This window comes from Typha latifolia, chromosome 1 (assembly GCF_019914945.1).
Source record: "Typha latifolia isolate L0001 chromosome 1, TyphaL0001v2, whole genome shotgun sequence".
Classification (NCBI taxonomy): Eukaryota; Viridiplantae; Streptophyta; class Magnoliopsida; order Poales; family Typhaceae; genus Typha; species Typha latifolia.
Window position 1 is genome coordinate 5,668,449 of NC_133086.1, and position 24,446 is coordinate 5,692,894.

At 36.5% G+C, this 24,446-nt stretch overlaps 3 protein-coding genes across 3 annotated transcripts; 1 reads left to right on the plus strand and 2 right to left on the minus strand.

The window, feature by feature from the left end:
• Positions 1–197: 197 nt before the first annotated feature.
• On the minus strand, positions 198–4,071 carry LOC140801579 (65-kDa microtubule-associated protein 3-like). The gene is made up of 12 exons (XM_073156752.1): positions 4,015–4,071; positions 3,426–3,632; positions 2,746–2,991; positions 2,424–2,633; positions 2,044–2,199; positions 1,781–1,937; positions 1,540–1,691; positions 1,373–1,460; positions 1,200–1,273; positions 1,028–1,102; positions 725–938; positions 198–570 (listed from the first exon to the last, which is right to left on the minus strand). Exons 1-12 carry the CDS (start codon positions 4,069–4,071, stop codon positions 530–532), a joined length of 1,677 nt encoding a protein of 558 aa, XP_073012853.1. The 3' UTR covers positions 198–529.
• Positions 4,072–5,845: 1,774 nt separating this feature from the next.
• LOC140783814 (beta-fructofuranosidase, insoluble isoenzyme 7-like) lies at positions 5,846–8,957 on the plus strand. The gene is made up of 7 exons (XM_073130883.1): positions 5,846–6,079; positions 6,241–6,249; positions 6,768–7,630; positions 7,775–7,933; positions 8,073–8,314; positions 8,437–8,530; positions 8,606–8,957. The coding sequence occupies exons 1-7, from the start codon at positions 5,875–5,877 to the stop codon at positions 8,813–8,815; spliced, it is 1,782 nt and encodes a 593-aa protein (XP_072986984.1). The 5' UTR covers positions 5,846–5,874; the 3' UTR covers positions 8,816–8,957.
• Positions 8,958–9,023: 66 nt separating this feature from the next.
• LOC140783821 (calcium-dependent protein kinase 4-like) lies at positions 9,024–21,637 on the minus strand. The gene is made up of 12 exons (XM_073130895.1): positions 21,008–21,637; positions 18,950–19,080; positions 16,945–16,986; positions 16,565–16,676; positions 16,383–16,461; positions 16,064–16,233; positions 14,496–14,622; positions 13,532–13,647; positions 13,330–13,437; positions 11,118–11,180; positions 9,807–9,977; positions 9,024–9,577 (listed from the first exon to the last, which is right to left on the minus strand). Exons 1-12 carry the CDS (start codon positions 21,359–21,361, stop codon positions 9,419–9,421), a joined length of 1,632 nt encoding a protein of 543 aa, XP_072986996.1. The 5' UTR covers positions 21,362–21,637; the 3' UTR covers positions 9,024–9,418.
• Between the last annotated feature and the right edge of the window lie 2,809 nt (positions 21,638–24,446).

The window sequence follows — 24,446 nt, forward strand, 5'->3', positions numbered from 1 at the left end:
AATTATATTATTATGTAGTTTAGTTTCAGATAGTTCGAGAGACAAATCGTATGTTTTCATCATAGTTTCAGGAGGTTGTTTTACTACCCAACCAGAGTATGATCTTGAATAGCTCCACTCAAATTTGCAAAAATGAGTTTTTTTTTTTAAAAAAAATTTCTGCTGATTGGTTCAGCAAATTATCACATCTTGACATCTCGATAGAATATATGTCATAATATTCACTCTTGTATACTCTAAATCAATAACAGTTATAGACAGTAAAGGATGCTCGAGCAAGGAATATATCAATTATAAGTATAATAAACACTACTTGTCACAAAATTGTGTTGGTATGAGATCTGAAGTTCTGAACTGCTTAAGTTAAGCTTTTGATGAGACAAATCCAGCTCTTCTCTCTTGGAAGGAGTACCCTATTTCCTTGCTCCGTTCTTTTTCTGAAGTTTGAGACACTGGGACTGGCGAGAATACCATGTGCTCTGTCATTGGGCTTTTGGATGTCACAATCTCGTCATTGCTATTGATGAAATCAGTCTTCGACGGCATTGATGTCCTGTTGTTCATCTGAAACTAAAGGAGCAAAAGTTTTACGTTGCATTGTTGTTTCATTGAGGATGCTCCTAACTACAAGCATTCGTGCTCGTCTGTTAAATAGGCAATGGATTTAATAGCTCTTTTCTTCGTAAGTTTAGATCACCACAATGAATGGTTTAAGGAATCTAACCAATGGATATCGTAGGCTCTTCGTCAACCTTTCTTGCTAAGCGTGGAGAGATTATTGAGTGCAGTGAATCAATTCTTGCACCTAAAGATGGCTTTCTTCTATGACTCCCAGAGAAAGTTCTTGTTACCTTCTTCACATTCTTCAAAGGGCCTGGTTTGGAGCCAAAAGGTGTTTCTTGCTCTGGTACAAGCTGACCCTGAAGTCTCTTCTGTTCCTGCAGTGTCACGGCACATCATAATACAAAATTAGAAACATTAACCATTTTAATTTTACGTGGTTATTATAAATTGATAATAGTAATACCCTCAGTCTTTTCCTCTCCAGTTCTTTCTCCTTCCTGACACTAGTGTACTCTTCTAGGATTGATAAAAGTCGGACCTGTAAGTATTGATAAAAAGAAAGAGAACAGAAAGTCTTGTTTGGTTCATTTGCCAAGTAAATGAAAGAACAAATACTCATAAAGAGGAAGGCTTACGCCATCGTATGCAAAATCAGTGCCCCTTTCTTTCTCCCACATTGTAGTTTTTGCAGCCAAGGTGTCCACCATTGCTTCTCCAAATGAACAAGAAAATTAAAGATTATGTTTTGGTCATAGGTGTAGCCTATTCTCACCAAAACTGTGAACTGAGGATAGTACAAAGGAAGAACCTGGGATTTTGCTGACTATGGCACGAGCTTTTTCAGCGCGTTTCAATGTAAGGTGAGCGCCTTTTACAGCACTGTAACGATTCTCATCCTGAAAATACCTAATATAAGAAAGTATTTGCAGAAAATAGTAAAACAGCAACCAATGAAAGAATAGTTAGAAGTCCAACTCTATTGTACTCTTCAAGCCAAAATTCTTCTTCACATGCTGCAATCCATTTTTCCATCTTCTCAAGAATTTCTTTCCTGCTAAATTCCTCCTCTTTAGAAGCAGAAATTTGATATTCGAGCTGTTCCAGAATTAAAGAGGGTTCAGTGGTTCCTGCAAACCAAAAGTGTAGAATAGATTAACCAACTGCTGATAGTGTACATAATGACATTGTCAGCAATAATGTCGAAGAGTTCTGCCACCTTCAACAGCTTCAAATCTGGACTCGTTCTCATCATCTGCATCTACAAATATATGTGCTCGCATAAGAATCTCGTCAAGTTCATTCTTTTTCTTGAGAACAAGATCTTTCATCTTGCTAGCTTTTAGCTTTTCGAGCCTCATTACTTCTGACTCAATCTGCATTTCCGAGGCACTCCATGTTTAGCCTTCCATCTAAGTCCAGAAAAGTATCCCTGAAGAAAATATATAAGGAATAACTTTGAACATGGATTATCACACTCACATTTTTTATGAAGTCTACTGAGAGAGCATTTGGATCTACAATTTCATGTTCTGAAGCAGCTATATTGCATGTTATATTCTGGAAAATCTGTTGCTCTTCTAATGGTGTATCCATCAGGTTCCAGAGCTCCAACATACTAGTCACAAGATCTTGCAACTGCCAAAGCACAATTTTATCAGACAATGTATCAAAATACCACCAAGGTGGTACTCAATGGCAAAGCATGAATGCTATATGACCCTGCCTGAATTCAATCCCTTCTTGTGTCCGGGTACTGGGGAGTTTATGTAGGAATAACAGATTGGTGGCAGCCTACTTAGCTTATGAGCTCAAATAAATAAAGAAAAAGTATCCAACTGCAGATGGTTCACTTTACCTACCTTCTCTATTCTTTTAATTTTAACCTCCCTCAATCTCTGAATTTCAGAAGCCAACTTTTGAATTGCAGCATCGCTGACATTTTTATATCCTTCATCTTCATATTGTCCGAGAGATCCTTCTTGAGCCAAATTCTCAAAATCTATGCCAAGCACCGAACATAGAGAATTCAAAGAACTCAAGTGGCTCGTTACTTGCTTCAAGCGATCTGCCTATGCAGTGACAAATTTAAGCAAAATAAGTTGCACAATGTATTCTGAGCAGGGGTAAGGTTCACTAGAAAAGCCTAAAAAGGAAAATGATTTCAAATATATGAGCTCTAACCTTCTCTCTTTCAAGCAGTTGTAGCTTTCCATATAAGTCTTCAAGCTTTCTTGTGGATAGATCAGACTCGTCGATGTCCACCTTGGAAAAATCATCTGTCGGCCTGAACTCATGTAATATGATCTGTATCTGCTGCATAATATCAATAAATTGATTCCTTCTATTCTCTTTCTTCCTCTGCATCTCCTCTAGAAATGGACTGATCAGCCCAAGCTCTTCTTTTAAGCTTCCTGCGCTCTGATTGCTCTAGTATAGCAACCAAAATCATATTGGAAAATCCTGAATACTAGTTTTGTAGTCCATTGATGTCCCTAACTTATGTATGCAAAGTTCTGCTTCCTATCTTAGTACTTGTGGTATTTAAAATATAGAAGGAAAAGAGTCAACACAGGCTTTTCAATATTTGATTATACAAAGTAAATGGACACTAAATAGTTGAACATCAACTAACATCGGCTGTAGAAGAAGACAGATTTATGCATAAGAAACAAGTGGACATGTCTTACACAATGTAAGAAACGATCGCATTTTATATCCATCCGCTTATCATTCTTTGTCATCTAAAGCTTAGTCTGTAGATTGACACATACCAGAGTACAATTTTATTGATATTTTAAGAATTACCATACCAATTGACTATAGCAGCTAAAATTCATAATAAAGCAATAATTAGGACTCACCTTCTGAACAAGCACTGGTGGCTCACCAATTACAGAACATATGGCCACAATCTCTGCTTCAGCATCAGCAACTTCTTTCTGTAGCTGAGCTCTATATTGGTTTACCTGGTCAACTTTTCGTCTATATATATTCAGACACTCCTGTTCTAGCTCAAGGAGAACTTTATCCCTTTCAGTGTCTGATTCTCCAATTTCATCCCATATTATCTGCAATACAGAAATATTATCCGAAATTGATCATTCAACTCCATGATAACTCTGCGGGCTACAATTCTAAAACATGGTTAGTAGGCGAAATCTGCATAGAATCCTTGGGCAAGCCAACAGGTATCTGCTTGTAAAATTAGAGTTTATCCATGTATTTCCAGAACAAATCCTCTTTCTCAATTTCTTCACCAGGGAAGGATCTTGAAAACTCGAGGGCCCAGTATATTGTGGTATTATCTTTTATGTTGTATTAGCCCTTCGTGTGAACTATTATGATCCATGTTCACTAAGTATGCTCCTCTTTCATTTCAAAATTCTCTTTCAGAATGAAGCACAATAACAACAATGAAGAGAATAATAGCTGTATGAACAAATAGAATACCTTGAGCTCATATAAAAGCGATCCACATGCCGTTTCCATTTGCGAAATCTGGTCCATCGAGAAATCAGTGATACAATACCGCAACTACTTCTCAATCGTACAGGACCATTTCGCCAATTTGCAGAGAATTAGAAGAAAACAACTAAACAATCATCCCTGCATCATTTAAAATGATGAAAAAAAGTATACCATTATCGACAACACAATCCATGCAAATAGTGCAATGGAAATGCACATATCCAATTACATGAAACAATACTTAGAAATGGCAATTCTCATAGGCGGCATTGCCTATATAAATACTACCACTATTATCAAATAAATCTCTTTGTTCAGATTAGGAGAATTCTAACATCAGAACTATCTATAAGCTAGAAGAACAGAAAAGAGAAGAAGATTAAATCATTACAAAAGGTTTTTTGAATGACTAACCAAATATTAGATGGCTTTCTTCCAGAATCAAGAACGAAGAAAAATTGTATGCCGAGGAGAAGCAAAGGTGGAGAAGAAAACCGATGGTTTTGAGGGAGTGGAGCGGAGGACGGGGCGAGAGAACCGTTGGGAAGTAGGAAATATAGGAAGAGGACTAGCAAATACGCAAGGGTAAAATAGTCAACATATTTATATATATATATCCTTCATTCCTTTCAATATCTCTTATTTACTTATATATCCTTATAATTTTTTATATCCGTATTAAAAAGTTTAATTCCGAATATTAGTAAGCAAAAAGATCGTACATATAAATGCAAATGTTAAAGGTGAAAAATAAGAGATTTTACAAGGGTACTTATGCAAAAATATTTATATTTTATAATAGCATAGATAACTTAACCCAGTAGTTAGCAAGACTATATTTAGCTAGTCGGCATCTCACGTAATATTTTGTGTTAAAGCACTAGTATTTATCAAATATTTTATCCTTGTAAATTTGTACTATTTTATGAATAGAGGAAAACCTAAGGTTGCTTGTTGCATACTTGGATCCACGCTCATAGCAATATAATTTCTAATATATTTTTTTTTCCTCAAGACGTGCTATCCATATTTGGATTAATTTTTGGGTCCCTTTCGAAATAATTTTCAAGGTCCTAATTAATAGATTTTTATGCCCTTCAAAGTTGGGCTCTACCGTTACCAACTTGTCTTGTTCCTAATTTCCTTCGTAGATTTTTCCCTTCAAATAAATATTAAAAGAATAATAATTCTTTTGTGCGTATTAGATAATATTTGCAGATTAGTAAATAATACAATGCTGATCCTGTGAACAGATCATCAACAGACAAACCTATAAGATTAGAGAAATTAACTTAAGAGTCAGATGCATTAATTAAATACTAATTGTAGAGCAATACAGCAAAGTTTCATTTGTCATACTGCTGATTCAGCATCTATTCAGCACTAAATCACATAAGCTGAGAGCAGGATCTTCTCTAATCCTGGTCGTATACACAACCTACAGGTAGGTATAAGAGAATTCTCCTAAAATTGGCTACTCTAGTCTTTGAATGGTATTTTTATTGGACTACTTCTTTTTCTTTAATCGATAAGGTGGGGTGGGATTTTAAACTTAGGAGCTTCCTGGGTGGGATTTAAATTTCTATTCCTGCAACCTAGGTTATAGAGGATCCATGCCACTTCTGACATCCATGAGCTGATAATATAAGAAAAGACCAACTAAAAGTCTAATTGAGTCATTGTAGAGCAAACAAATAATTCACCTGCAGGTTTCATAGGTAATTTACAAGCAGGAAGTGTACTTCTTTCTCCTTCTTTATATATATATATATATATATATATATATATATATGTACAACCTTTTTATAGTTATTAGACACTCTCTTTCCCCTTCTCATTGCCATGGCCAGATCAAATAGGCCACTTAGTTTGGCTTTTGCCCTGATCTCCTGTACCATTTTATATTCATTCTTTGTGTTTGATAGGATTAATGCGGATGCTTCTCCTGCTGCACTTCCATTTCCAGAGTCTGTGGAGTTGTGTTCAAAAGGGGTAGGGCAAGATAGAACTGCATACCACTTCCAACCTCACAAGTACTGGCTTAATGGTAGGGCTTAATCCTCTCTCACTTGTATTTTGCTAGTCCTCGGTCTTTCCCTTTCTTCTCTAACTCTCTGCTGTGATTTGCTTGCACTTTTTGTTCATTGGCATCTTATGGTGGTGGAAACTAATTAACATGGCAATTGCAAAAATGGTCAACATAAGCAGATCCAAATGGTATGTGCCTTTCTTTGTTTTTTTTTTTCTTTTTTCTTTTTCTTCTTCTTCTTCTGCAGTACACTCATTAAGTCACTATTATATGACCTTGGCAAGTTCTCCCTCTCTTTATCCTTCTTGACACAGAGAAAGTTCTAATCATCAAAAGTACTTTGATGATAAATTTGATACAACTTGTAACAATGCTCTTCTTGAATAATATTGGAAGTACTAAGGTGACACAACTTAATAATGCTCTGATAGGTTGCTTGTGAGCAATCCTAGTTTGCGAATGTTTAGTGGAAATCCATAAATTGATACTCACTTCATAAGCAGGGGAAAAAAGTTTATGATCCGAAAATATAAAGAGGCATAATTAATGCATAAAGATATGGGATTTAGGTCCACACAAAATAGGATCTTGGTAGTGGTAAATATTAAATAATAGTGGTATAATTTTGGAGATATATATTAATCCATTTTACCTACCTCTGTGTAACTAACTTTTGAATTGGGCAAAAACCTATAACCATAATCAGGGCCTCTCTACCATAATGGCATTTACCATCTCTTCTACCAGCACAACCCCAAAAGTGCACTCTGGGGGAACATTTCATGGGCTCACTCAATCTCCACCGACCTGATAAATTGGCGGTCACTCGATCTCGCCCTTGACCGTACTGATTCCTACGACATCAATGGTTGCTGGTCCGGCTCTATCACCGTCCTCCCAGGCGACCGCCCGGTTATCCTCTACACTGGGATCGACTCGGAGAACCGACAAGTCCAAAACATTGCATTCCCAAAGAATGATTCGGACCCGTTGCTACGCGAATGGATAAAGCCCGAGTACAATCCAATAATCCTACCTGATGAGGACCTCATTGTGACTAAATTTCGAGACCCTACTACTGCTTGGCTAGGCCACGACGGGCATTGGCGGATCACAATTGCAGCCCTGGTGGCAGAAATGGCAACCGCACTCTTGTATAGGAGCAAGGATTTTGTGCATTGGGTGAGGGCAGAGTCTCCCTTGTATTTTTCTCAAATTTCTGGCATGTGGGAGTGCCCGGACTTTTTTCCAGTGTCTCTGAAAGGAAAAGAAGGCTTGGATACTTCGGTGAACGCTGACAACACAAAGCATGTATTGAAAGTGAGTCTGATGAGGACATCACAGGACTACTATATATTAGGTAGATACGACGAAGGGAGGGACACTTTTGTACCGGAGGATAGCTCAGTTATCGACGACTACCGAGTGTTGTCAAGGATGGATTATGGAAATTTCTATGCTTCCAAGTCATTTTTCGACAAACAGAAGAACCGTAGGGTGGTGTGGGCATGGTCCAACGAGTCCGATAGCACGTCAGATGCTGTCAAAAAAGGGTGGGCAGGAATCATGGTGAGTGTTTAATGAACCATCTTGCAATGTCCATAACCAAGAATACATCTTGCAATTATGAAAGCATGTAAAATATTGGAACTGCTCTGAGCATATAATTTTGATCTAATAAGCTAAACTGTTTACCTTCTTTTGGATTTGCAGTCATTTCCCAGGACTATCTGGCTAGATAGCAATGGAAAACAACTGGTTCAGTGGCCCATTGAAGAGATCGAATCTCTTAGAAGGGAAGAAGTCCATTTGTATGACCTGGAGCTCAAAGCAGGAGGTCTGCAAGAAATAGAAGGAATAAAAGCTTCACAGGCAATTCTCTCATCATCTACTATCTTATGTTCCACTAACATCATCTCAAGGAGTGTATGCTCTTTCTTTCTTTTCTTTTCTTTTTTTGTTGCCTATTTTAATGTTGGTTTCGCCATGTTTGCTTGATACTTTTAAACAGGCTGACATCGAAATTGAATTTGAAATTCCAAGCCTCGAGAGAGCGGAGCCTTTTGATCCTACTTGGTTGCTAGATCCTGAGAAGCTTTGTGGTGAAAGGGGAGCTTTTGTTCAGGGTGGAGTAGGACCTTTTGGGCTGTTGGTTTTGGCTTCTGAAGACCTGGAGGAACACACTGCTATCTTCTTCAGGGTTTATAAAGCTAACAACAATCACATGGTACTCATGTGCTCTGACCAGAGAAGGTAAGCCTTCATATTGAACTTTACTAACTATTCAGCTATATAAGCTAATTCTAGTTCATGTGGACTCATTGTTATTCAATATAAGCTTAACAACATTTTTGTACTTGTGACTCCAAAACCAGATCCTCTTCGAGAGCAGGAATCTACAAACCAACATATGGAGGCTTTGTAGGCATTGACATAGAGAAGGATAGAAGAGTATCTCTAAGGACCTTGGTGGGTATACAATTCTTCAATTTCTTTTCTTGTTGGTATGAATAAGTTTCTGATGGATTTAAATTTTGGAAACAGATTGATCACTCGGTTGTAGAGAGCTTTGGTGGTGGAGGAAGGACATGCATCACAGCTAGGGTTTACCCTGAACACCTCTTGACAACCAACACCTTTCTGTATGCATTCAATAATGGACATGATGCAGTGAAGATACCAGAGCTCACGGCCTGGGAAATGGCTACACCTCACGTAAATCGAGAGGATGAGAATTTTGCAATGCCAAAATAGATTTGTCAAGCAGAAAGTGTGAATCACATCGTCAGCTATAGATGTAGAATAAAAGAGCTGAATGACTATTCAATCCTTCTTCTTTAAGAAAAAAAGAAAAGAAAAAAAAGAAGGCTATTCAATCCATATCATCACTTGATCATGAGTTATGCATATCTTTAGATCAGGTGAAGTTTCATGGACTTAATAAGAGAAAGAAAATAAATAATGATTGTTGAACTCTAAACATAATTTACATTAGCAAATATATAGTCATAGCTTACATTGGTGTGGATTGACAGATGCAACCTATACATTCTGTATATATCTACAGAAAATATAAGAAAAATGAACCTCACAATTACTGAAGGCTCCTAGTGTCTTCTTGGATCCTTCATTATGCCCACGAGTGTCTATCATGAAACTGCACACTTGAAATCGAAAAACAAAAGAGAAAAAGTGGAAGAATTTTTTTTTATTTTTGTAGAAGCTTGAGCTGAACTGAGTGGACTCCAGCATTCGCAACAAGATCTGGTAAAGAATAAACAAATCAGAACTGCACCACCACCACTCTATGAATCTTTTTACTCCCTTTCTTCTGAGGGCCTGAAGCTTCCTTAACTACTATATTTTGTGAGGAGTTCTAACTCCCGTTGGACTGGGAAGATTGCTCATGCTTGCTGTTCTTAGGAGCTTTTGGAATTCAGGTAAGCTTATTCTCCCATCTTTGTCTATATCAGCCTCCTCCAACAATGGCTCAATAGAACCCTTCATCCCGGTGTGCTGCACAGACAAAACAAACCTGGATGAGAATGTGTTTTATCTTAACATGTTTATGGTCATTATAAAATAATCTGGAAGAGAATTCCATACAATCTGGAAATGTGTTTCATTTCCACATCAAATTAATTCTTTTTTATTCTAGAAGATAGGAATATAGGATTATGCTTGGAAATAAACATTGAAGTACCCAACTGGACATTTATAACTTAACAGCTAGTAAATGACCAACCATTCTGAGTTCCTCAGGCGTGATATATCCATCTCCATCCAAATCAAATTTACTGAAAGCAGCATGGCACCGTAACTCCCACTTTGCATAGTCATGCTCCATCTGATGCACACGCAAAGTTGCTGCAACAAATTCCGGAAAGTCCACTAGACCATCTGTGTTGCTGTCAATCTGCCATGATGGAATAAACTTTTACCATTTTAAATTGCAAAGATAAGCTTGCATGTTGTACCAAAAGCAGATCCAGTTGAAAATGAACCACCACGACCTAACAAATATGCATTTTAAAGAAATTTGAGATATCCAGAGTTTCAGCTGTTGACATCATTCATTTAAAGATTGAACGACTATGATCATGGATCGCCATGTTCTATTACTTTCATAGATCTTGTTAATTACTACATTTCAAATTACTTTATGGAAACAGTATCTTGTTGCTACCTCTTGAAGTTCGGACAGCTAATCCTACGAAGGCATTGCATATAACCCTTCAGGTATGCAAGGTATCAAATCTCACGTGTAAAGTCTCAGTATTATGCATATAAAACGCCATTGGTTTAAAATCACACATTCTAAAAAAATAAAAATAAAAAAGGGAGTGGAGTTAAAGGACCTCATAGGCCCAGACATGTGCTATGGTGGGGTTAGTAATCAAAGAAGATTGTAGGTATCTGATAATTTAGAAAGAAATAGTCATCAGCATGAGCACTATCTAATAAGAGAATAACTTGACATGACTATAATGAGGCATATGCCCTTCATGTATTGTAATTCTGTGCGGGATAATACTTGCCAGTAATTTGAAATATTTGCAGAAAGTATGCCTCCACTGCATTACTTTTCTTCTTTTTCCTAACCTTATTCAAAACTTAAGCTTTAAAAACTGGTGAGCATGTCTGTAATTAACTCTAAATGTTTGTGTTCTAATAATAAGGCAAAGAGTCACTGTATTATCTCCTGGAAATAGGATACTAGGATCTGTCTTGCTAATAGTTATATAAATATTCTCAAATATTTTCATCTAATCCTGAAGTGTTGTAATATGCTATGCTGCTATTAACGTGGATGAAATATCCAAGAATATCTTTTAGCTCTTCAGTAGAAAGAAAAAGAATGACTGTCAGAAGTTCTTTTTTTTTTAAAGCAATAACCTTCGATTGGGGAAAGAGTAATATTTCTTAGGATGACAAGTACAACCAAATGTTTAGATATTGTCGACCAGGTTAACAACAAAACTTTGTAATGAATTAGGATGGAATAATAGTGTCTTCAGTATAACTGGACTGGAAGTAAAACAGGTCAGCAACTTACTGCTTGAATTATCTCTACAACACGTGGACCCTTTAATCTCCAAGGAAGATCTTTTGCTAGAGCCTGTTCAGTATGGCACACAAAGTCAGCACGTTAAAGTAGAAGTAAAGTTAACTTCAATGCTTAACTTTTTATACAATTATAAAGGAAAAAAGAATATGTAATGCTTGAACTTAATATCATTCATTTGATGGCTTCTCATCAGCTTTTCCCTGCAAATTTTTATCAAAATAAGAAGAAAATTCTGTAACAAAAGCAACCAACAAAGTTTGAGGCCCAGCTATTTGTGTCAGATATGTAGATCTTTTGCCAAGCAGACAAAGAATATCATTATCACAGAAAAAAAAAAAAAAAAAAAAAAAGATAAGAGGAATGAGTGTCCAATTGCACAGTTAAATGAGGAAAAGGTAGGATACGGTTCTAAAGGGAAAAGAGAAGAACTACAAAGTTCATTGATGCCCAAATTCTGCCCTGAGCTACTAAACATTTGACCCATTGTTTCCTCCAAGCTTCGCAAACCCCACTTCACTATAGGTGGAAGGACTAAATTCATTTAAGATTAAACCTTTTTTTTCATGTATATAAGTTAGGAAGATCCGTAGAAACCAAGCTAGCATTGATACTTGCTGAGGAGGATAGTGTGTTTAGCAGAATAGAACAGCATCATAAAAGAGCTCCCATTACAAAGGACAAAAATTAGAACATCAGATAATCCTTCTTGTTTCACAATGAATTCTCGACCAACCAGTTCACCCTAAAGCTGGCAATATCCATTGACCAATAAAATCTTGGATAAACTACACCAGTCAGGTACAGAAATATTGCGATTACATCCCTTCCTGGGCCAGACTGCAACATTACCAACCATATAACAAAGCATCACGTGGTAATGACCATCCAACTCCATAATACTTGAACTCATACAGATGTCAATATCAAACCAACGATAGTTGTGTCAGTGGCACATGCCATGCCATAGATGGTGGCACGGCACATGCTGGTCAGCACGGTCTTGAGTGCCACGGGCACACACTTAATATATTTTTAATAAAAATTATTCAACACATAATATTAATTGATAATAGTTCAATAATTATAACTAATATCTAGTTAAATGTAAAATGATAAGGAGGATCAAAGACTTCATTTAATAATAATTGATGGAAATAAAATTTAATATATATATATATATATGCTATGTGTCGTACCACCACCGGCATGACAAGTCCTTGATCCAAAGCATGACTAACTTGGGAAATTCCGGGTCACTAGCTTATTGGCAAAGGAAAGGAAAACAGAACTAGGTAACTGGCAATGAGTCATAGTGAGTAGAAATACTAGCTATGCAAGTTAATACATAGAACTCCTAGACAAATAAGAGCAGCGACTCAAGTGAAGTTGGGCAACTGATTCAAAAGAAAACATAACAAAAGCCTCAATCAAGGAGATAATGTTGAACAAATTGATATAGGAAAATATTGCTTTGATACCAATGTCTGATGTATTGACATTTGTAAAAAGAGACTGGATCAGTAGAAGAGGTTTAAAGACAGCAAATACAGATCAAAACAATAAATAAATGTAGTTTTAGACTAAACAGGATCTGATAACATAGGATAGGGACAGAGGTGCTATTTTGACATCAGGCTTTGGTCTCAGTGAATTAAGATGCAAACTATTGAGAGTTGAGGCCAGACCTTTTGCTGCTTAGATTGTTCGGCATGGTTCAATTTCAAGATGCAAGAAGTTCCAAAAAGTAGGGTGATAATGGATGGTAGTTACAGAAATTCTGCAGGACACCAGTGTTTAACTATCAAGAATAGGAAAAAGGATGGACATTTATCATCTTTATGGCAGCGGGATCAGGACATATAGGCCCAAGTGCAGGTTCAGCCTCGTTTTCCACAGAATATCACAGAAAGAAGCAAGAGAAGACGAACATTATAAAAACAAAGAGAACTCATCTTTTTCAATTTCTTCAAAGCAAAAATCATATTTTTGCTATGAGAGACCTCACAGTTCATTCTTTTATAAAGTGGATAGAAACTCAATAAACTCAAATTCCTACCTTCAACAGGTCAAAAAAGACCTCATTTAGGGAACATGTTTCACAATAAACACCTAAGGTTCCACTAAGTAACAAGAACAAAGAACTACAAGAAAGACTATATAATACTAGGAATGTTAACAAAGAACCACAAGAAAAACTTACATGTCTCATTTCTTCAAGACTTATTGAACCATTCTTATCAACATCAATTGCATCAAATTGGTCCTTGAGATCTGCTAGCTCCTCATCATCAAGCGTACTTGCTAATGCCTGAGCTAGTCATAATGATACATATTAGGTCCCAACTCACAGGAAAATGATTTAGAGAATAAGTTGCCAGGTAATTTCATGTTCATTCTTTTACCCTTAGTGCAAACTGCTTCAAACGGCTGTACTTCACAAACCGACGCATGTTGGATAGAACAGATATATCTACCGGGATCTCTGATGCACTTCCCCCTTCCCTCACCCATGGATGTGCTGCCAATAACATCAAAAAGCAGTGAACAAACTGCTAATGAAAGGAAATCCAAAAAGCAGAGAAAAAGAAAAAGGAGTCATCATTAAAGATCACAAAATGGCAATCACAGTGATGAGTCCAGGAAGATGATTCCACTAACAACAGGACAGAAAGCCTGAAAAGCATTTATTTAAATATGCCTAGGCACCTGCATAAACTCTTGCAGCCCTGACTGTACAGTATAGAATTTAGGCAAAACAAGGCCTGTCTATGCATATTATACTATAACTAAATATAGTTATGACTAAGGCATAAAATATGCACAAAGTTACATAAAACCCTAAATGTGTAATGCCATATTTACATATCTGCACCTCTTCTTATTCATTAATTCAGAATAGTCGATCTCTCAGTTTCATTTGTCCACTAGGAATTTCAGCACAACTTTTGTTTTCATTTGCCCACTAGGAACTTCAGCACAACTTTTGTTAAGTTACAATACTATCGTACAAACTTATGTGCATTGATAAATATGTCATTCTCTTGACATCTTATTGAGTCTGCTTTCTTAGTCATCGCATATTAATATAACAAAAGGTATGTCTAATTTAAACTTTAAAGTAGTAAATTACTAATCAGATGTACTCTTTCTACACTGCATATGTGCTTTATACAAGTACTGGCACACTATATGTGGCTGCATCAATGAGCAAGGCACCTTTTGGAACCTTTTTGAAAAAGCTATTGTCACATCTAATTTATCAAGTTTTAAATATTAGGTGGCTTTATTTTCTTTCATGTTCAAGGACAATTGGCAAGTATATTATATGCATTTTCTAGCCTGGAAATGGGAAAACTGGATACATACACAAAGCTTGAGCAGCAGTTAGTCTAGCACGATGATCTTTAACCAACAACTTCTTAACAAAATCTTTGGCGCTCATGCTTATGCTCGGCCATGGCTTTTTACGGAAATCAGGCTTGTTCTTTAAGACCTGCAAATCAGTAGGTAAGAGCTTAGTATATTTGTGGTTCCTCAACTGACAGTAGCTAATGAAATAAATGGTTTTGATCTACTAACAATGAGAATAACAGTATACAAAGTTACAAAATATAGCATCAACCAGTGAACAAACTGCTAATGGAATGATCTTCAAAAAGGAGAGAAGGGGACAGGAGTAATCATTAAGGAAAACAAAATGGTAGTCACACCTGATGAGTCCAGCAAGATAATTTTACTAACAACAGGACAGAAAGCCTCAAAAACATTTTCTTAAATATGCCCATTAATCATATATTAGGCCATAGTCGGGAAAACGTGTGTAGCAATTCTTTGTCCAATGATCCATAAATCAGACGATAACCAGTACAGTATTTCAGATAATTCTGAACCAGCCTTTATTATGGGATATGCGCTCAATGCCTCAATCCCTCCAACTACTGGCAAACATTCAAAACGTTGATGTCAAGTCAAGAAGGCCAAATGCTGCCATGCATTCATCTACCAGATATAAGATGATATTTGGAAAAACATCCAGAAGTTTGGCATGTGGTAGATGGCCAACAATACAAACGATCCTGGCTAGGGGTGTAAACGAGTCGAGCTTGAGTGCTCCGAGGTTCACTTGGCTTGGCTTGAAATTGAAAAATGTCTAGCTTAGCTCGAGCCCGAGCTCCAGCTAATGTGGGCTTGAGCTCGGGTTGCCCAAGTAACAAGCTGGCTTGCCTCGGCTCGAGTTGGCTCGACTTTTAAAAAAAATTCTATAATATATACTTCTTAGATAGAATGTTTAGATTATTTAAGACGTGAGTAGATATAAAGATAATTCTTACTTCTTAGTTTCCTGATGTGGGACTAAATGTGTCCCAACTAATGTTAAAAAAATCAAACTTTTTAAATTGTAAAACATGGGATTCGAACCCGTCTTTTTTTCTGAAGTTGAATAACCAACTATGCTACAATATATTAGTGTCTATTATAAAATAGAATTATATATATATATATATAATATTGAGCTAATTCTAGCTGAGCTCGAGCGACCTGAGTGTAGCTCAGCTCGGCTCAATTATTATTGAGCTTGACTCAACTCGTTTAGAGCTTGAGCCGAGTTCACAAGCTAACGAGCTATTTTGACAGCTCTAGTCCTTGTCAATCAAGAGGTTATGGTTAAATTTGAATTGATGCTGAGGCAAGGTTAAACAGGTTAACTTACCGTCATCTGTAGCAGGCCCAGTGGAGAATAAATGCTATGCAATCAGATCATCAATGTAGTTCGAAAAAGGATTGGTAAATAAATACTATGCTAGTCCTTAGTGCCAGACTTGCTTTTTGCTAGATAATTAATGACCTCAACAAACAGGATAAAGAAATTTAAGATCTTAGGAGATCACCAATAGAGCCAAATTAGAACATTTAGAAATTAGACTTGTTATTACCTCCTTGAATATTCCATCCTCAGTTCTATCCCAAAAGGGACGTCTTCCGCAAAGCAAAATATAAGTGATCACTCCTATGCTCCAAACATCAGACTCAGGCCCAGACTTACGTTTTAGTACTTCTGGGGCAACATAGTAGGCACTACCAACAATATCATGGAACTTTTTTCCTGCAAAAGTAATTAAAATTATGATTCCTAGTTTCCTACAGAATTAAGCAAGCAGGAAAAAAATATTTCCAACAACGGGAATGTCCACTCTCAGACATGTACCATTTATGGAACAAAATATAAGCATAATCAGCCTTCCAAGCACTAACCTACTTGTATAAAGTCAGAGAGTCCAAAATCTGTTGCCTTTAGAGGTGAGTCTTCATCAGTTGATTTGAAAAGAAAGTTCTGAGAAGGAAATTAGATATATTATTTCATAACTTGACAAATGATCGAACATACCAAATCTATAAGCAAAATACCAGAGTTCTTGAAGGTGATCACTTTCTACCTCAGGCTTCATATCTCGATGTACTAAACCATGCAAATGACACTTAGCTGCAACTTTGAGCATCTGCCGTACTACCACTGCAGCATCTTTCTCAGTGTAGCGGCTGTTCTTTCTGTGAACATGAGATCAAGTCAGTAAAATCTAAGTAAGTTCTGAAATAACTAAAGCAAGAGAAATTTAAATTGACTGCACCAAGCATAAAAAGAAGAGATCAAGAAAGTTCAAGAAAATAAGGTGGAAATTCAAGAAAATAAGACAAAACAAGGTATTCGGCAAATCCATGATAAAGCAACTATAAAAGAATATACCACATTTTGGTAATAAGATAGAAGAAATGTAAATTTAAATATACTGATAATGGAGAAGCTACTTGAACTTACTTAGCCAAAATTCGATCCAGTAGTTCACCACCCTCACACAATCTGTTCAGATAAAGTAGAGTAAACATTACCCACATCCTTAAAGACAGATAGTTTAAACTGATTTTAAAATAAAAACACAGTGAATCAAAGTAAACTACTAATATAATTACTAAATGTAACTTGCCAAAAGAAAATCAAACTTCTATGTTCTAGCTATCTAGAAACATGCCTAAGCAAGATATAAGCTCACTTAATTTTCAACCAAAATATTACCAAATGGGAATATCATACCGAATAAGCAACTGATTCAGTAAAAACAGACGAACCCGGCGGTTGAACAAGTGACTCATGCAACCTAGCTGTTTTTTGGCAAACCGGCTGGACCAAGTTATTTAATTACTCTATTCTATATTCTAATGATATTTTAATACTAAAATTTTCAAAATATTTAGTTTATAACATATTTGTGTTATAACATTAGTTTACTTTTTTGCACATACACCCTTAAAAGGCACTTATTTGCTTGTATGTGCCTCTAAATTTCATATTTACATGTATATTGCTCAAAATACACAGTTTTTGTATGTTTACATTTTAAAATCCTTATATTTTGCATCAATAGCCTTTGAAGTAAACTTCTATTAAAATTCGAATAATTTAAATGTAAAAGATTTAAATATTCTTATTTGACTATTCAAGTATTTCCCTTAATTAATGGTATTTTTATCCTTTTCTATTAAAATATTTAATTTGAAAAGTAACCATAAAAGTATCTATATAAATAACATATATTTTGAGGGATATACATATAATAATACTAATTTTGTAAATATTTTTTATTTTTAAAATTATGTAGAACTATCTATATATTATTTAAATATTATTAAAAAAACCAGCAATCCAACCGGGTGAATCACCTATTGAACCAATAACCAAGCGACCCGAAGCACAAGATGCCATTCTATATATTTGTCCAACATGCTCAACTAAGAGAAGGTATATAATTCCAATGAAAATGTTTGAATTTGATAATGAAGTTTCTTAGTTTAGGGTAAAAATGATAAGGTGTGAAATACAGTTAGCTTTTAATAAACATCATTTCAGGGATACAAAGAATATATGTGTGACTCAGAAGCATGGATCTCAAAATTAGCCATCCCAATCCGAAACTAAAACCAGTCTGGGATTGACCGAAACTCAGTAATATCGGTCAAAACTAAATTCTTTTAAGATTAATGTCCTCAATTGTTTTTCTTTTTTCAATTTTTACCCTTTATCTTTCACACACTCTCCTCTCACCCTCACAATTCACCGAACTCATTCAGCGGCTAATCCGATAAGCCCCTCCAGCTACTCCACACTTTAGTGAACTCGGATAAGATTTTTTTTTTCTCATTAGTCTTTTCCCTCTTTCTCACCCACTTGTAATCATCTTTTCTTATTGCTATAGCTCTCTCATTTCTGTTATTTTTGCAATAGTAATTTACGAGTATAAAAAATTATTAAATTTAAGTTGGAATTCGTTATAGTTTTAAGTGAGTTTTTTTTCTATACTTTTTAGGCTTCATATGTGATTATTTTTTTCTTATTTTTCTATTATTTTTTATAAATTTTTAGAAACTTTCTACATGTTAAAAATATTTAAACTTTTACGTAATTAAAAATAGTCTAATCCGATATAGACGGCTAATACAATTGATACAGCCGATACGACTGATACATATTATTTTTTTCTAACGACCGATCCCGATTCTGATACCGATTTTCGGAACCTTGGTCAGAAAAATCCGATAGATATAATATTAGATATAGTATTATGTTGCTCCAACTCTAAATTTGAGCGTTGGAGTGTCGAGACACTAATTGATGCTTTTTCATGATAGCAAATATGACATCATGAATATACGGCAACCATAATAAAAGCAGCTCTAACTAAGAACTTAGGATATCACTAGAAGATGCTATTTTAATGTGGCATTCTGATATATATATATATATATAAAATCAATTTGGGAATACTTACTCCATGACGATATACACATAAGAATCATCTTCAAATGCATTATAGAAGTGGACAACATTCTCATGACCTTCAAGTGCTTGAAGTATCTTTACTTCTCGCTTTACATCCTCAACAGCATCAGGAAGAATCATCTGTATAGCATTTTTTAAAAACTCACATTTTGGGCAAATACTGAAAATTGAATAAGCAAAGAGAACAATTGAGTAGTGCACACTAAATGTTAACTATAATGTTCACAATATACAGTAATTAAAATAATGATTGAAGAAATGTTGTTGCAGCTAAAATAACCATTCAACAAATCAATGCTACTATTAGAATGTCCTTGATTATCTGAATATAGCTAGATGTTCTTGGTTTCTTTTATTTTTTATTCCATCCAAACTATGAAACATAATTTAATTAACACCTTCTAATGTCGTACGAATTAAGTTTACTAGAATGAGTTAAAAGTTGAGGATTAATTCCTCTTCTCATATGCTAATATAATATTGCGGGACTTACCGAGAGCAAGATGCTTCTCAATGGCTGTGAATCAAATCAATATATAATTCACACCCATTTGACATTACTATTTGTTTCTTTATAAACAAAAAAATCAGTTTGCCCTTAAATTTTGATGAAAATTAAATGTGAGTGAGAGGTTTACATGAGAAGCAGTATTTACTTAAGCTAAAAATGTCATACAAGAAATAATCATCACCAACAAAATAATTACGTTGTTAATAATACAACAAAATTTTAAATTATTATTATCTAACAGCTTAGGTTTTTGGAACAATTGATAAATTAACATGATACCGGAGCTGCAATCTCGAGTTTGAATGCTATCAGAACTATCTGTGGTTTAAAATATAAATATATGTTCATTTAAGTCAAGTTCATTCTTTTTGCCCATCAAAATGTCTCAAGCCCATAAGTGATAAGAAGCATTACTATAGGAAAAAAATTATTATTATCAAACAGCTTAAGCTTTTAAAGCAATTGATAAGTTACATGCGCTAACTTTAAATCAATTTGTCATAGAGAAACATCTATATCCAATCCGTAGTTGCATTTAGGAACTCCAAATATAACACACACGTGCTTCACAGCCATATTCCCATCTAATGCTTCTTTCTCTATTCTATTTTGCTTAGTCCAACGTTATGTTTCCGTCTTCCCTGTAGCCTATACGTTCATGTTGTTAATGAATCATGATTAGTTTGTTGAACTATAAAAAGGCATCCAAGTATGTAGTCTTTCACTCATTTCTGAATAAACTATAACATAACTTGAACCTGTGAACTCTTGGATGCAAGAGGCAAGCCTTATCCTCAAACCAAGTAAATATATTGAATATACTATGTGTTATAATGCTATCATCATGTTATGCCTAGTTTTTCCTTTCTCTTACAAAGCTGATAGGTAACCACTTTCCGATGATAGGTAAATTAATTATGTTTTAATGCACTTTCCAATGATAATTGATAGGTACTCGAGTTACTTTGGGGAGGACACAAAAATTGGGAATCTCTTCTTGTGCAAACTTTAGGACTGTCATCTATCAAATGAGTGTCTTAATATCTAATATCACCCATCCCAAGTTTCACCTCATCATCTGGATAAATGGGATTGAATCCATAGCATGAGATAGTAATCACTAATCAGTGAGAAAATCATTAATGAAACCCTTTAATTTGAAACTTGACGAAGGATTTCCAATAAAATCAGGTAACCTTTTGTATGAGAAGTCCGGAAAAGGAAGAGCAGTTATCCCAATCAGTGGACAGACGTACATATCAGGGTTGTTGATTCGACCAAATATGAAGACATAGACGAATACAGGGAAACCACTTCTAATATTGACCTTAATTCGATATCTTGTGTGACAACTCTTCCCACTTCTCTGGGGATCTAAACGCATGAGAATTGAAAGACTAAAAACCTACATCTATATTCCCTAAATAGATCAACCGGCCTGACAACACGAAGATATCTAAAATTATCCGAACGAAACCACCAGGATCCTAAAAGATCGAAACTTTCTGCAAAAGAAGAACCTACGACGAGAATTACCTTTTTCTTATCAATCCTCTTCACAGCCACTCTTTCCCCATTGGTCTTATCGGTGGCAACGAAGGTGTACCCGAACTGCCCATGCCCGAGGAGCTTACCAGTCGAATACCTGCTCTCGAAATCCCTCGCATAGCCGAAGTCGGTCCTCTTACCGCACGGCACCAACCCGCTCGGCCTCCTCCTATGCCCCTTCTCCCTCTGCTGCTGCTGCTCCAATTGCTCTCTCGCCTCCTCCCGGGGCTTCCGACGCAGCTCCTGGCTACGGCTATTCCATCGGTTGGGCGCACCGGCAGTGTTGCTATTCCTGCTGCTTGCTCCGCTCACCTTGGTGGCGCTGGAAAGGCAAGCACCCATCTTTCCGCTGCTCCAATCTCGATGTGGGAGATGGAAACGGCAATCAAGCAAACAGGTGGTATGCAAAACTTTATACAGGAAGGAAACAGGCAGAGGAGAGAGGTGGGTCTCTCTTTTGAAAGAGAGTAGAGAAGGGGGAGCGAAGGATTCAGGAAGATAGTGGGAAATGAGGGGGACTGGTCAAAGGAGGGAACTTTCTCGGTAGACAGAGAAAGAGAAGGGGTAAACTCCCCACAAAAATTATTACTAGGTTTGAAGAAGAAATAGGAATATGTCTCTCCCCTTGACGCTGCCATTTGGTTTTACCCGCTATTCTTGGAATTATCCCCGAATAAGACCCACTTTATCGTTGTTTTCCAACTTTGAGGCAGCGCTATGTCACGCACACGCTGCTGACTTATTCCTTGTACCTCCGATATCTACACGGATAAGTAATCAAAATACTTGGATAAATAACTAGACAAAGGTTTTTTTTTCTTCTTCGCAGGTATGGATACCAACTTCCTACGATTTGAACAGCTCATGCCAGGCTAGCCAAAATTCATGAGCTCAATTTAGTTGTTAGTTAAACTACTCTTAAACAAGCTTAAGGCAACAGAGGTTGCACACATCCAACAATAATAACCATGCTCAAAATAAAAATAAAAAGTATAAGCACAAATTCTTTTAGAAAAAATACGAATAAAAAGTCCAATCCACCACTAACCCAAGTGGTTGTGGACCAGTTCGGCATAACACATTAATGAAAAGTTCACATTATAATATAACCTAAAAGAGGTATCTTTAATATTTCCACACATCCATTTCATAGAAGTCGCCCAAAACTTTTTTTTATCTACCATATGAATTAGTCTACGTGCTCATAATTTATTTATTTTAAAAGAAAATTTCACTAACCGAGCATAAAAGTTACCTGCTTTAGGAGAAGTTTGAATAGTATTGGAATCCAATGGGATTGAAGGTGGTAAGTTAGATTGAGGACAAGAGCAGAGGTCACTTTCTTCGACTTCCAAAGAAAGCCTTTGGGACTGGAAAGTGATGACCAAATCCTTGACCTAATCACCCCATTTATGACTTGTTATCTGTCTCTCTGTCTGCTACTTAAACTTGTCTCTTCTCAATGGTCACAAGTCAGTTTCAAAATTTAAGTTCCTATTTGTCGAGAAGCATGCAGGCACTTTCCTTTTTATAAAAATAAACGCCATTTGTTCTGCTTTTATTGCTTTAAAAATAAATCGAGATTAATCTAAACCCAACCGCTTCCGAATAAATAGGGGGTTTATAATTATTTTACAGAGTAAATTAAAATACCCTCTTAATGAAGTTGTATATGTTGACTATGCATTAACTGTTGATTAAGTAGATTAATGTCATGGTGTTTTTTTTAGATAATAAAAGAAAATTCTACGATTAAAATTGTTTTTTTTTTTTTTAGAATCTCAACATGCAACTTAGAACAAGTTCCATATTCCAATCAAAAAACCCAGAAGTGGTTCCAGTTCCAAATTTTCAACTAGATGGCAAATGGGCAAGCTTGATTGCGTATTGACAAAGCCAAGAGGTGTTCTGGGTTATTGCTCAGCTCCCAGTTGACTTGGTCTTTATAACTATTTACAATTCAAATCAATGTGATTCACAAACCATACCAAGCTGAATCCCAGTCAAAAAAGGCATCCCATTTGTTCAATGCCGGTGAAATTTTTATTGGATTAGTTGGATTTTGTGATAGGTACTCCAATTAGTTTTCAACGGAGTAATCTGGTGAAGTGAGAATTTAATAATATTCTCTGTGATTTCACTCGTACAACGTAAGCATTTTTTTTATGATACTTTGAAAATAGAATTGATTAATTTCATTAATTAAGTTTGATATATATATATAGAGAGAGATATATATATATATATATGAAACGGAAGATATGTTGAAACTATATAGCGCCGAGGTACCCGGGCTGCGGTCGAAATGGCGGAGGAGTACCGTAGCAGAAGCAAACAGAAGAACCCGAAACCTAGGAAGATAAGGAAGCACTGGGTACCGCCGAGACGGGGCTGGATCAAAGCCAACACGGACGGAGCACCGAAAGCTGGCGCATACCAAGGCGGAGCGGCGGCCATATTTCGAGTTCGGACGGGAAGTTCCTTCAAAGCGGGATGGGAACCGTGCCGGGTACCTCGGCGCTACAAACGGAAATCTGGGCCATCAGACTGGCGTTGAAGATGGCGAGAAGAGGCTCTCGGCTAGAGATAGAGTCGGACTGCACCGAGGCCATCAGAAGCGTGCAGCAGTCGGAGCTCGGGCCATGGCGGGTCCGCAACCCGGCGCGCGCGAATGTGCCGAGCTCGCCAACGGCGTTGGCGAGGTCCGATTATCCCACGCCGGGGGAGAAGCCAACTCGGCGGGCGGCGGGCGGGCAGCGGTCGGGGCCGGTGTGGCCTCGGGACCTTTGCCCGTGGAGCGCCTAGCGACGCTCCACCGGAACTTTGTAAGGTTTTAACCGCCGACACTGACACGTGGCGGCGAAAATTAATAAATAGCTGAACCCAGCTCTTTACTTCAACAAAAAAAAAAAAAGAACATCAACAAGAATCTAGTCCAGAGGGCATACAAAATCTAAATAAAATAACATCTAAAATACACAATTATAGTTGAACAACTAACTATAACATCATCGCGATGGTCATAGATCTTAAAAGCATTGTAGCAACTTTGACCACGACAAAAAACACTAAAGGAAAATAACAGCCCAACGACCACCAAAACAATATTTAAGGTCTTATAACAACCGAAGAGGAGGGAGGTTGATGTGGCGAGGAAAGAGCGGCGAGATAGGAACTATGAAGGCATCATGATAGGTCCGCAGAGCAAGCGAAGTTGGATAATGAGTAAGAGAGGAAGACATAGCAGACAAGGAATTAGACGAAGAAGATAAAAGATAATAATAATAATAATAATAGATAGATAGATAGAAGGAAGAAGAATAATAAAATAGGGAATGCCTCTGTCACTCTCCTTCCCTAGCCACTCAAGTCACTCAAGTTGGGAGATGAGAGAAGAGGAAACTCGTCCTCGTATGGAAAAAAATAT

Bases quoted from the DNA above. Each gene is read 5' to 3' on its own strand.
- LOC140783821 (XM_073130895.1), bottom strand. From the start codon at position 21,361: ATGGGTGCTTGCCTTTCCAGCGCCACCAAGGTGAGCGGAGCAAGCAGC. The intron at 14,623-16,063 runs GTAATAACAAGT...ACTGATTTGCAG, and splicing joins AGGATGGAATATTCAAGGAG to GTCTTAAAGAACAAGCCTGA. The intron at 13,438-13,531 runs GTAAAAGAATGA...TGACTAGCTCAG, and splicing joins TGAAGCAGTTTGCACTAAGG to GCATTAGCAAGTACGCTTGA.
- LOC140783814 (XM_073130883.1), top strand. From the start codon at position 5,875: ATGGCCAGATCAAATAGGCCACTTAGTTTGGCTTTTGCCCTGATCTCC. The intron at 7,631-7,774 runs GTGAGTGTTTAA...TTGGATTTGCAG, and splicing joins AAGGGTGGGCAGGAATCATG to TCATTTCCCAGGACTATCTG. The intron at 8,531-8,605 runs GTGGGTATACAA...TTTTGGAAACAG, and splicing joins GAGTATCTCTAAGGACCTTG to ATTGATCACTCGGTTGTAGA.
- LOC140801579 (XM_073156752.1), bottom strand. From the start codon at position 4,071: ATGGACCAGATTTCGCAAATGGAAACGGCATGTGGATCGCTTTTATAT. The intron at 3,633-4,014 runs GTATTCTATTTG...TCTGTATTGCAG, and splicing joins CGCTTTTATATGAGCTCAAG to ATAATATGGGATGAAATTGG. The intron at 1,692-1,780 runs GTGGCAGAACTC...TTTGGTTTGCAG, and splicing joins CAGATTTGAAGCTGTTGAAG to GAACCACTGAACCCTCTTTA.